Consider the following 11,709-nt stretch of genomic DNA (forward strand, 5'->3'; position numbering starts at 1 on the left):
CCCCAATCCAAAACTTCTGCCGGCTCATCTCTCGCCGGTTAAAAAAATGGCCCTCGGGAGTCCAAACGCGTGGAGATGCTCTTAGGGTTCGACCCGCCAAAATTTGGTGCGAGTATGAAGAGTTATCTTGTTCATTTAGAGCATCTCCAACAAGCGCGTGATTTTAACGCCGTGGAAAAACATCGTTTTTACGCGTGCTCAGCTGTTCAGGACGCTCTAGTAGACGCGCAAAAAACACGATGTGAGCCTCTAAGGGCTAGCTCGTTGATCAAAGATGGTCAAGGTTTCCTGACCATAGACATGAGTTGTCATTTGATAAAGGGATCACATCATTAGGAGAATGATGTGATGGACAAGACCCAAATTATGAACGTAGCATGTGATCGTGTTAGTTTATTGCTAATGTTTTCTGCATGCCAAGTACATATTTCTGTGACCATGAGATCATGCAACTCCCAGGCACCGAAGGAATGCCTTGCGTGTATCAAACGTCACAACGTAACTGGGTGACTATAAAGGTGCTCTACAGGTATCTCTAACGGTGTTTGTTGGGTTGGCGTGAATCGAGACTGGGATTTGTCACTCCATATGACGAAGAGGTATCTCTGGGCCCACCCGGTAATACAACAACACAATAAGCTTGCAAGCAATATGACTAAGGAGTTAGTCACGGGATCTTGTATTACGGAGCGAGTAAAGAGACTTGTCGGTAACGAGATTAAACTAGGTATGGAGATACCGATGATCGAATTTCGAGCAAGTAACATACCCATGGACAAAGGGAACAATATACGAGATTGATTGAATCCTTGACATCGTGGTTCAACCGATAAAGATCTTCGTAGTATATGTAGGAGCTAATATGGGCATCCAGGTCCCGTTATTGGTTACTGACCGGAAAGTGTCTCGGTCATGTCTACATAGTTCTCGAACCTGCAGGGTCTGCACACTTAAGGTTCAGTGACGTTTCGGTATAGTTGAGTTATGTATGTTGGTGACCGAAGGTTGTTTGGAGTCCCGGATGAGATCCCGGACGCCACGAGGAGTTCCAGAATGGTCCAAAAACGAAGATTGATATATAGAAAAAAGGTATACGGGTTTCGGAAAGATTTCGGGCATTACCGATAAAGTACCGAGAGTGACGAATGGGTTCCGGGGGTTCACCGGAAGGGGCCACCCATCCCGAAGGGCCACATAGGCCTAAGAGGTGGCGCACCAGCCCCTGGTGGGCTGGGCGGCCAGCCCCTATGGGCCTATGCGCCCAAAGTGAGGAGGTGGAGAGGAGTCCGAATAGGAGAAGGGCTCCTCCTTGCGCCTCCACCACCCCAATTGAAGGAGGTGGACTCCTCTTGGGGCCGCCGGCCAACCCTAGGGATTTTCCCTAGGGCGCCACCCCTTCCCCTCCCTCCTCTATATATATATTGGAGAGGAGGCAGGGCAGCCGCACCCGTAAAGGCCATGGCGGGCAGCCGCATCCAAAAAGGCTACATCACAACTCTCTCTCTCTCTCCTTTAGTTCGTTCCACCTCTAGATTGATTCGGTGGCACACGTCACAACCCTGCCGGATCAGCTCCATCAACACCGTCGCCACGCCGTCATATGCTGTCGGAGAACTCATCTACCTCTCTACCCTCGCTTGCTAGATCAAGGAGGTGGAGATCATCATCGAGATGCACATGTGCTGAACGCGGAGGCGCCGTCCGTTCGGCACTGGATCAGGATGGATGGTGATAGGATCGCGGGACGGATCGTGATGAGATCGCGGGACGGATCGTGATTGGATCGCGAAGAGTTTTAACTACATCAACCGCGTTATATACGCTTCTGCTTAGCGATCTACAAGGGTATATAGATGCACTCTCCCCTCTCGTAGTTGTTAGTCTCTATAGATTGATCTTGGTGAGCCTAAGAATCTTTTTTATTTCACATGCGACGTTTCCCTACAATAATGTGTTCCCGGTCCTCGAGCTTCGTAGTCCAATCTTTTCCAACAACGAGGTGATGAATGAAAATTTTTCCTTCTTTCTCGAGTTTACCCCGTGATAAAAGAACTTCATGTTTGCATCTCCCTCCTTAAGGTTTGCGATTCTTGCACATTGTTTTTTCATGATCTTTATCTTTTCAACACTATTAAACTGATAATACGACGCTTGAGTCTCCTCCTAATGCCGGCCTTCTCGAGGGAGAGACACCGGATACCTGAGCCTCATCAAGCCGAAGGATGACGTTGAGAGCCATATGAGACTGCACCTTGGTCTCGGAAAGAAAGCACGACTCCATGTCCTCAGCAGCGAATACGGCCCTCACGCGAGTGTTCCTAAGCTTGTGGAAAACCACATGATATGGATCAATATGAGTCACCTCCCTGGCCCAAGCGTCCCTCCTGTAGGAAACCCGACATTTTGATCCAGAACTTCCTCAGCTTGAACATGTGTAGCCTTTTAGTGCCACGACCATCAACTAGCAAGAGCAGCAATGGTCTGAGAAGGACGAGAATAAGGCATGAAGATTTTTTATTTTTTTGAATAAAAGGGGTTCCCCCCTGCTCCATTTCATTGCTAATGAAGCCACAGAGAATCAGTTATACAGCCCAGAAAGCAACACTAAAAGAAACAACAGGTCCCAGACATAAAAGGAACTACTAAGGATCACCAGCAGCATCATCACCAGTACAGACTACAGACGCAAAAAACACTGAAGAACTAAGATTTTATTTGCTTCAGACAGAGGCATGCAAAGACGTCCAGGTGATGCGAAGAAGTTCTCCTCGAAATTTATCCAGCTTAGCGATGAATTGCCGAAGCACTCCCTCCTGAGTGACGTCGCAAAGCACAACCCATTGCCGAAGAAAACTTCGAAGCTTCACAAGAACGCATCCAGACTTCTCCAAGACCGATCCTGAAAACAAAACTCATTTCTCAGTCTCCAAATACTCCACAAGTAGGCAACAGCAATCATATTTTGGACTGGCATTTTCTTTTGAGACTGCCATAAGGCACAGATATCACTAAAGCAGGAGATATTGCGATATCGAAAAAAATCAGCAAATAGATTCCAGACACATTTTGCAACCACACCGTCAAAAAATAGATGCTGAACAGATTCCAGTTCATTACAAAATAAGCATCTAGGATCATCAACATTCCTACGCTTGACTAAATTATCTCTGGTTAAAATTTTATTATACACACTCATCCACAGGAAAACATAAATATTTTGCGGGCATAAATTTTTCCAAAGTTTATCACTAATGGCAGAAACCACACCTCCAAAGTTAATAGTGCTATAAAAGGATTTCACAGAGTAAACCCCATTTGATTCCAACATCCAAATGGGGTATCAGGGGCCTCAGAAAGAGTAATCCCGTGGATAATTTCCAGCAGCTGATTCCATTTATCTAGACCCCTGACATCGATGCATCTCCTAAATGAGAGTTTAAGATCTACCCCATCCCAAAACTGAAAGACAGTGCAATCAGGTTGGTTACAAATACAGAATAAATCCCAGAATTGAACCTTCAAGGAACACTCCCCAACCCAAATGTCATGCCAAAATTTAATACTTTTACCATGACCAATATTCCAACTATAGAAAAGGCATGAAGAATGTGATCACTGAAATGGAGGTCCCACTCGATGTTGCAAAAGAAACTCTCGAGTTTGCAGAAGATAAGATTAAGGCATGAAGAATGTGATCACTAAAATGGAGATCCCACTCAATGTTGCATAAGAAACTATCGAGTTTGCAAATGGTGGGATTGACGCGCTCGTTGCTCCAAGTGAATAGACTCAAATAGTGCAGTAATATTTGTGAGTTAAAGGGAACCCACCTTCAGAACGTTGCCACTCGTAACAAACTGTGCAAGTCGAAAACCTAACCCATCCCTACAAGGCTACAATGCTCCTAGAAATAGACTCAGACAATGCAGTAATAACAACTTAACAATGAAGGGCAAATATTTCCTATGATTAATAGGATATCACAAGCAAGAAAAACAGAAATAGAAAGACACATACGAAAGCTGGAAGGGTGCAAGTATGAATGAGGTAGGGAGACTTAAGTATAGCAATTCAACCTGCATGTTTCATTGGCTCAAAATAATAACTAAACCACCGAAACGCTGCGGCAATCCCATACTCTGCCAGTTTACCGCAATTCCTATACATGAACGCATGTTATACAACAATAAATGTTCAGACGACAATGCCAATAGACCATCATTCGTCCTAGCAAGATTGAATTGCGCCTCAAACGAAATTAACATCAAATTTATTACAGTGCATCTTGTTTATATCTAAGCACGCTTGAAATGTTGTACTAGACCTACTAGTAGAACTATATTTATTGATCATGGCAATGTACTCAACTGTAGCTGATTGGCACTCAAGACTTCAGCCAGATCTATAGTCTTGATTGTGTTCCTCCAGCAACAACAATTGTTTCAGCTGTAATGAAGGATGCATCGTCGGATGCCAGGAAAGCGGCGGCTGAAGCCATGTCTTCCACGCTACCCAATCTCTTAAGTATGCTCCTCTCGATGAGCTCATTTCTCTGTAGAATTATTTGGTTAGGTACATATATGTTCATGGAACAAACATACATGAGATTTACTTGGTGGTACAGCTACAACTATATTATTCTGAAATAGGTTGCATTCAAAAGAACCTAATTTATGACTGAGGAGAGCAATGACAAGCCATTCAGAATATAAGCAGTCTTAGAATTTTTGCCAGTCAAACAACATTTTTATGTTTGATGATCAATACAGGAAGAAGTACAAAAATGGACAATATCAAAATTGTTATTGCTAGATTTGTCATAAAAGATATTTTTATATTGTATTTGTTCGAAACAACATTATTTCTGAAGATCAAAGTGTTATGATACTAAAAAGACGACATGAGTATTTAAAGTAAAATAAAAACAATGAAGTACTCGCAGACTGTAAGAAAAGCAATGGATTAGCTAACTGAAATCGCCACAATGATAATCATACCGACCATGGCATATATAGTTACAATTGCCATCCATGAATATGTAATACGTCTGATAAGTAACTGCCTGTGATTGAGAAAGTACTAAGATCACTTAATCTTTTCAAGTGGGAGATTGTTGTAATAGTCTCATGTTGTTTGCTTTCTATGTAGTATAAGATTGGGTCAGCAGTATATGGCATCAAATATGTGGCGAGTGATGAAATCTTATTCATCAAGAAACTTTCAAAAATGTACAATTGCTCTCTTGATTCACTTTTCCTTGTAAGTAATGTAGGGGTTTTCCTCTTTGGTACAATTATGACCAACCAGATATACCAAAATATACAAGGACATGAGTACGATGAATATCAGAAATTACTCACAATGGTCTCATTAGTTGTGAGGAAACCAGCAAAACGTGTAGGAACAAAACCAGGAGCTATACAGTTAACACGGGTATTTGGGCCCATCTCAGTAGCAAGAGCCTGGACATGGATAGATATATGGACAGAGTCAGTGGAGAAAATAGCTCTTCAGGTGTAAAACAATGTATATCCTGACAGTTTAAGGGAAAAGCATTTGTGCACTGGGTGACTGCATACGATCTTGAAAGTCACACTTATGCACCATAAAACAAATATCAGAAAAATCATGTGCAGCAAGCGCATGTGCAAAAGAAGTGCACAAATCTTATCTTATGTGCATGGGTACCCAAAAACAAAAGACTACTTATTAGTCTTATTTTTTTGTAGGCACACACTTTTTGCAAGTGTACATGTTTGTGTTAGGAAGTATTAGTATTAGTCTAGGAGTCCTTATTAGTCTATTAGTATTAGTCTTAGTCTAGGAGTCCTTATTAGTCTATGTTTACTTTCCTTGCACCTCAAGTCATGTGTAATATATATATGCCCCTTGGGCCTTCAATACAGATAAGTTGCTTTCCTAACATGGCATCAGAGCTTAGGTTATTTTTTTCGGGCGCCGCAACTCGCCCTCCCGATCCAATCTCGCGCGTCGTCGCTCCTTTTCTCTGTCTCTCGTAGCGGCAGCTCTCCACGCCCGCTACTCTCCCCTGCAGGTCAACTCCAGGCTGGATCCTTCCCAGGCCCCGTCTCTGGATTGAACACGAGCAAGCTGATCGCTCCGTCACCAACTGCTGGTCTCCAGATCGGATCGCCTCATCGTGCAGTTTCTTTTTCCCCGCTCGAGGACCAGATCGGATCGCCGCCACCCGCCAGTTCCGCAATTTCGAGGCGCCGGTCTCCTCTGCTGTTTGCCGGATCACGCCTGATCTCGCCGGCTGCCGCTGCTCTCCGTCGTCTCGCCTGGAAGTTCGACGTGCTCTAGGCCCCGCCCGTGTTTCAGATCGGATCCGCCTCCGCCCTCCGCGCCTGTCCCCCGCGGCGGGCGCGGCTGCCGATGACGACACCGACGCGTCGCACCCGTTCCTCGACCTCCTCGACGCGGCCTTCAATGCGCCGTCGGACGCGGAGATGAAGACGGCGCTCACGCCGCGGAGGGCGCTCACGGAGAACTGCTCCGCCACGTATGCCAACTCGGGCAACCCCTGCCTCGACTTCTTCTTCCAGGTGGTGCCCGACACGCCGGCCGAGCGCGTGCGCTCCCTGCTCGCGGCCGCCTGGACCCACGACCCGCTCACGACGCTCAAGCTCGCCTGCAACCTCCGCGGCTGTGCGCGGCACCGGCAAGTCGGACAAGGAGGGCTTCTACGCCGCCGCGCTCTAGATGCACGACAACCACCCCAAGACGCTCGCCTGCAACGTCGCCGAGTTCGGCTACCTCAAGGACTTCCCCGAGCTGCTGTTTCGGCTGTGGCTGCTCACGTGTTGCTCTCCTCGTTCAGCTGCCCTTTGCTGCACTGCTCGTGCATCTGCCTTCGACATGGGCAGCAGTTCCTGCTGCTACGTGGTGCTACTCCTGCTACTACGTGCTGCTCCTCTTGGCCGCCGCCTGCTGCTACGTGGTGCTACTCCTGCTACTACGTGTTGCTCCTCTTGGCCGCCGCTCCCTCTGCTCCGCACGTTGCTGCTGCATGCTACCTTGGCACGACGTGTGCTGCTTTGCTTCCGTGTGCGTACCTGCTGCTATCTTCTGCTACGCTGGCTGCTGCTGCATGCTTGTCTGCACTAGCTGCTAGCCTGCTACTTGGTGCTCTCTGTTGTTAGCTGCTTACGTGCGATTAATGCTGCTACAACTCTGCTGTTTGGCCTCGTTATCATCTTCCGCTGCCATTGCATCTAGCCTAGCATGTGTTTTTTTTTTTTGTGTTTTTTTTCTGCTGCGTCCACCAAATCCGTTGATATTATTTGTTTTCTCATGCCATGCGAGTCCACCATACCTTAGTCCGTTAGCCTTTTCTCCGGTCCTGATCCTTTCTATGCAACTTTTGTGGCCTACTTGCTCTTGTTGTTTTCTATAGGATTTTCTGGACTTCTTTTGCATTGTCGATCTACGTCCATCGTGCCTTATCCGCCGAGCTTCTTTCGCCGACGGTTGTCATGGACTATGATTTTCCGGGCAATGCTTTATTCTCTTGATGTGCCATCTTCTTTTGACAACCAATCTTCTCTTGATACTTATCTTGTATCTTCAAGTGATGCGGTGTCTACCTCTGATGTGCCATCTCTTCGTTCTCTCCTTCGACGACTCGACAAGTTTTGAAGACTCTTCATGCTACGACGACACTCTCAAGACGCGGATTTGGATTATCATTGTTTTTTAGTATTACACTTCTTCAAATGCAATGCTATTGCATACGCTTTGCATTTCAGGGGGGGTGTTAGGAAGTATTAGTATTAGTCTAGGAGTCCTTATTAGTCTATTAGTATTAGTCTTAGTCTAGGAGTCCTTATTAGTCTATGTTTACTTTCCTTGCACCTCAAGTCATGTGTAATATATATATGCCCCTTGGGCCTTCAATACAGATAAGTTGCTTTCCTAACAGTTTGCTTGCTGCACATGATCTTTCTCAGATTTTTGAAGATGTGTAAGTGAGTATTTTGAAATTCTTTTGAGATGCGCAACTAGGCAATTCAATTCAAGATCATGTGCACACACACATAAGTTGTCACATGTACAGAAAATCAACAATCAACAATAAAATATGATCACGAAGTTACAACATGAATACCCCATGATGGGAATAAACCACCTTGTAATACAACTTCAGCTGCCACGGAAGTATACAATGTTCTGTCAGATCCGGGCTATGTGGTATTCTAAACTGTAGACATGCAACATCTATCCGTATGTGCGAATGCAAGATTCATCATGCTAATTCGTTAACCTCTATCAAGCTTGCGCATCAGTGTGCATATTCATAGACACTAAATCACAGTTAGGCATTTGCCAGATGTGAATCACTGAATCTGATTAATTGTGCACTTTAAAGTATATCTCAACTCATAAGCATATTTGTAGTTGTGTAAGGGTTTGGAGCGAATGTAGAATCAAACTCAATAACTTACTCAAGGTCGCAAGTGACGAAATCCAATCGCTTATTACAGCCACAAATTCAACTATATGAACTTGTTATTAGTAGATAATATTGCTTAATATTTTAGGAGCATACCCCACTCTGTCAGTGGTAGCTTTGCTTTCCAAAGATGAAGTGGCACCACACACAAGCAGCATGTCTCATCTGATTGAGATAAATTTCATATAAAATTACGTATTACCTATACATATGCTCCTCCTTGAAGCAAGTCCATCAATTAACTCGCCTAGGATACATAAATTTCTATATACAATATATTTATCATCAAGATAACTAGTCCTCCCATTTCGCTATATGTATCCATGAAAGCAAGAGTCATCGTTAAAACATTTGCCCATTCAGCGAACCAAGAGCAGTTCTTACAACACATCTACTCTCCACCCCTACTTAATCCTTTGAAAAGGTTAGGTGGTTCCATTATGGTCTTTTAATAGGTTATAAGAAATCACTTCTCGGTAAGTTGATGCTTCAATGGTCTGTGTGCATGATGGGTTGTAGACAAAGATATCGAAATGAAGTGGGTATTAACCACACTAACACACAATTCTTCACAATGTTGATATGAACCAGTACGCGTGCACTAACACAACAATCAAAAGGATTAGCATATACCTTCGTAAGGCCAAAAAGGGCGGTCTTTGTAACACCATACATCGATAAAGCTGCTTCAGGATTATAGCCAGCAATTGAAGAAATTATTATCACAGATGATCCCTTCCTCAAATGTGGTGCAGCGTCCTAACATAAGAAAAATGGAAAGTGATTAATTGTGGGACAGTTATGTATAGAACATGTATATTAGGATTTAGAATGCAGCACTAATTCACCTGCAGTAGAAGAATAGATGCTTTGACATTAATATCCCATAGCTTGTCAAGAACTGGTTCTTTCATCTCTAGTATGCTATCCACAGAAGGATTTGCAGCAGCATTGGAGACAACAATATCAATATGTCCAAAATTCTGCATTAACAAAATTAAGTTTTGTCATGGACCAGCCCTCTACCAGAGCAGGATCGCCTGATGTTGATGCTAAGAAACGGCATGAATAGCAAGGGCAAGAGAAGGAGATGAGACGCTTTATTTTGATCTTCTGACCCTGCGGGGCTGTGTCACATGCTGGTGGTGTAATTCAGGTCGCTACTGTGGAGCTGTGTCACATGCTGGTAATGTGATTCAGGTCAATATCTGTGGGGATGTGTCAATTTTATAAAGCCTTGTATCTTAATTGTACTGCATATCTCCGCAAAAAATAAAAATAAAATTGTATTGCCTATCAAACGAGAGTACAGCTATCCGCTCCCCAATTCTTATTTCTTCTTTCTTCTTCCCCAAACTAACTCTCTTATGTCCCAAATCCATGTTCTCACCACCTCAAAAATCCCCAATTCTATCTCCAGGGAATAACAACTTGTTTACTACCACAATCATTTTAATACTACCTGGCTGCAATAATCATAAGTATAAGATAAAAGAACAGTTCAGATACACCCAAAATGAAATGCTGACCATGAACTCTTCGTACATCATTAGACGCAGAGAAAAAATAAGTAGAACTAAGCAGCAGCTGCAAAACAAAAATAATGCAGCGATCGCCATAGTTGTGGATACACATGTACTGCTCTCCAAATGAGAGCTCTGGTTTCACAAGAAAACAGTTTTATTCAGAATGGATACTGCTACAGCGCAACAGCCATATCGGCAACACCCCGCTGATCCTTCGATGTCAACTGTGTTTCCATCACAAACGCAAGCACATGGCCAACACGTAATCAAACGGCCAGCAGCGTTTCACACTTCAAGCCTCCAAGCCGAACATCTGGGCCTTACTGGCCCTGTTTGTTTCAACTCCAGTTGGCTTCGCATCACCTGTGGATTTGCTTCACTGAAGTAGACTTGGACGTGCTTCAGACAATTACACTGAAAATGGCCCGAATCCAGCTTCAGCTTCACTAGAAAAGCTGATTCCAAATAGCTGTTTTTTCAGCTTATGATTTTTCCTACGAGAATCTGATTTCTGAAGTTGAAACAATCAGGGACGCAGAATAGCAGTCTTGCCCTCTCCTATTTTGTCTAACAGTCAACAAGAATGATATGCAAAATTTGGTCAATATTTAGGACCAACTCACAGTCTCGTGAACCAAAACCTCACCCGGGCCGAAACTCTAATGTAGAGTGCCGATCTATTTAACATCGCAACTCTAAGTAACGAATCTGGCAACGTTGTAACCCAAGAGCCCCAGTCCTCAGCGCAGTCGAACGGTACTTCTCTCCCCACCATTACCACCACCACCGAACAAAGAATAGATAGCATAAATATCACCTTGACGGCCGTGTCGATGAGGTGCTTGCGCTGTTCGGCGTTGGAGACGTGGCAGACGGCCCCCACAACAGTGATCCCCTTTGCCCTGAGGCCCTCCACCGCCTCGTCCACGTTTTTCTGCAGCGCTAAGAAATCACTCGATCAGAGAAAGCAAACCACGCGGCCAACGCAATCGAGAGCCCAAGAGGGGCGTGGCTGGACCTGCTTGCGGGAGGAGATGACGACCGCGGCACCCTCCCGGCCGAGGCGCTCGGCGATGGCGAGTCCGATGCCCTGCGTGGAAGCCGTCACGACGGCCACCTTCCCCTCCAGACGCCGGCACTTGACCTCCATCGCCGGCCTCGCCGTGCTCCCTTTTGCTGCTCGCGGCTGTCTTGTCCCGATGGAAGCGTGCGTTTATGTGAGAGACGCGGCGATGGAAGCAAGGCAAGTAGAACGGCGTGGCTAGAATATCCGCTCGGACCGGGCGACCCGATTGCGCTCGTCGCTTTAGAGCATCTACAGCTAGTCAAATCCGGCACTCTATACGTCATAGTATTTCGTTCCGTGCCTCGGTCCCTCGTATTTCGTTCCATGCCTGGTATCTGAAATTTCAAGTTCATACAAAATCATCATTCGATAATAAATGTCACATATAAAATAATATTAATATCTAACATAAAAAGTGTTTACAGTAATTTTATTTGAAGTGTATAATCAATCATCTACTTTTTGATTCTCATTGTGGGTCCATATATGATCTATCAGATCATTGAGTAGTTGCGTGTGCACGTGATGATCTTAGAGATTCTTATGCATCTGTAGAAAACTCATAAGCTAGATTGCATCTTGATCTTCAGAAATTTCAACTTGTTCTCCACGTGTTTCGAAATCGTTGGTTTAGGCTACACCAT

General features: G+C 44.7%; 1 protein-coding gene across 3 annotated transcripts; it reads right to left on the minus strand.

Moving 5' to 3' along the window:
* Nucleotides 1-2,497: 2,497 nt before the first annotated feature.
* LOC123399934 (tropinone reductase-like 3) lies at nucleotides 2,498-11,299 on the minus strand. 3 transcript variants are annotated; one of them, XR_006610456.1, is made up of 8 exons: nucleotides 11,018-11,291; nucleotides 10,817-10,933; nucleotides 9,322-9,456; nucleotides 9,107-9,232; nucleotides 5,361-5,462; nucleotides 4,369-4,552; nucleotides 4,077-4,159; nucleotides 2,498-2,899 (listed from the first exon to the last, which is right to left on the minus strand). XR_006610456.1 is itself a non-coding variant. In XM_045094324.1 (7 exons), exons 1-6 carry the CDS (start codon nucleotides 11,147-11,149, stop codon nucleotides 4,403-4,405), a joined length of 762 nt encoding a protein of 253 aa, XP_044950259.1. In that variant the 5' UTR covers nucleotides 11,150-11,291; the 3' UTR covers nucleotides 2,498-2,899; nucleotides 4,369-4,402. The 3 variants fall into 3 exon arrangements, 2 of the variants coding, with proteins under 2 accessions (XP_044950259.1, XP_044950260.1); XM_045094324.1 differs by lacking the exon at nucleotides 4,077-4,159; XM_045094325.1 differs by lacking the exons at nucleotides 2,498-2,899; nucleotides 4,077-4,159; nucleotides 5,361-5,462 and having other exon boundaries at nucleotides 4,163-4,552; nucleotides 11,018-11,299.
* Between the last annotated feature and the right edge of the window lie 410 nt (nucleotides 11,300-11,709).

Source organism: Hordeum vulgare, chromosome 5H, assembly GCF_904849725.1.
Source record: "Hordeum vulgare subsp. vulgare chromosome 5H, MorexV3_pseudomolecules_assembly, whole genome shotgun sequence".
Classification (NCBI taxonomy): Eukaryota; Viridiplantae; Streptophyta; class Magnoliopsida; order Poales; family Poaceae; genus Hordeum; species Hordeum vulgare.

Excerpts from the sequence above, each read along its gene's own strand:
- LOC123399934 (XM_045094324.1), bottom strand. The coding sequence starts at position 11,149 with ATGGAGGTCAAGTGCCGGCGTCTGGAGGGGAAGGTGGCCGTCGTGACG. Across the intron at positions 9,457-10,816 it reads TCATCGACACGGCCGTCAAG|AATTTTGGACATATTGATAT; the intron begins GTGATATTTATG and ends TTGTTAATGCAG. Across the intron at positions 9,233-9,321 it reads CATCTATTCTTCTACTGCAG|GACGCTGCACCACATTTGAG; the intron begins GTGAATTAGTGC and ends TTCTTATGTTAG.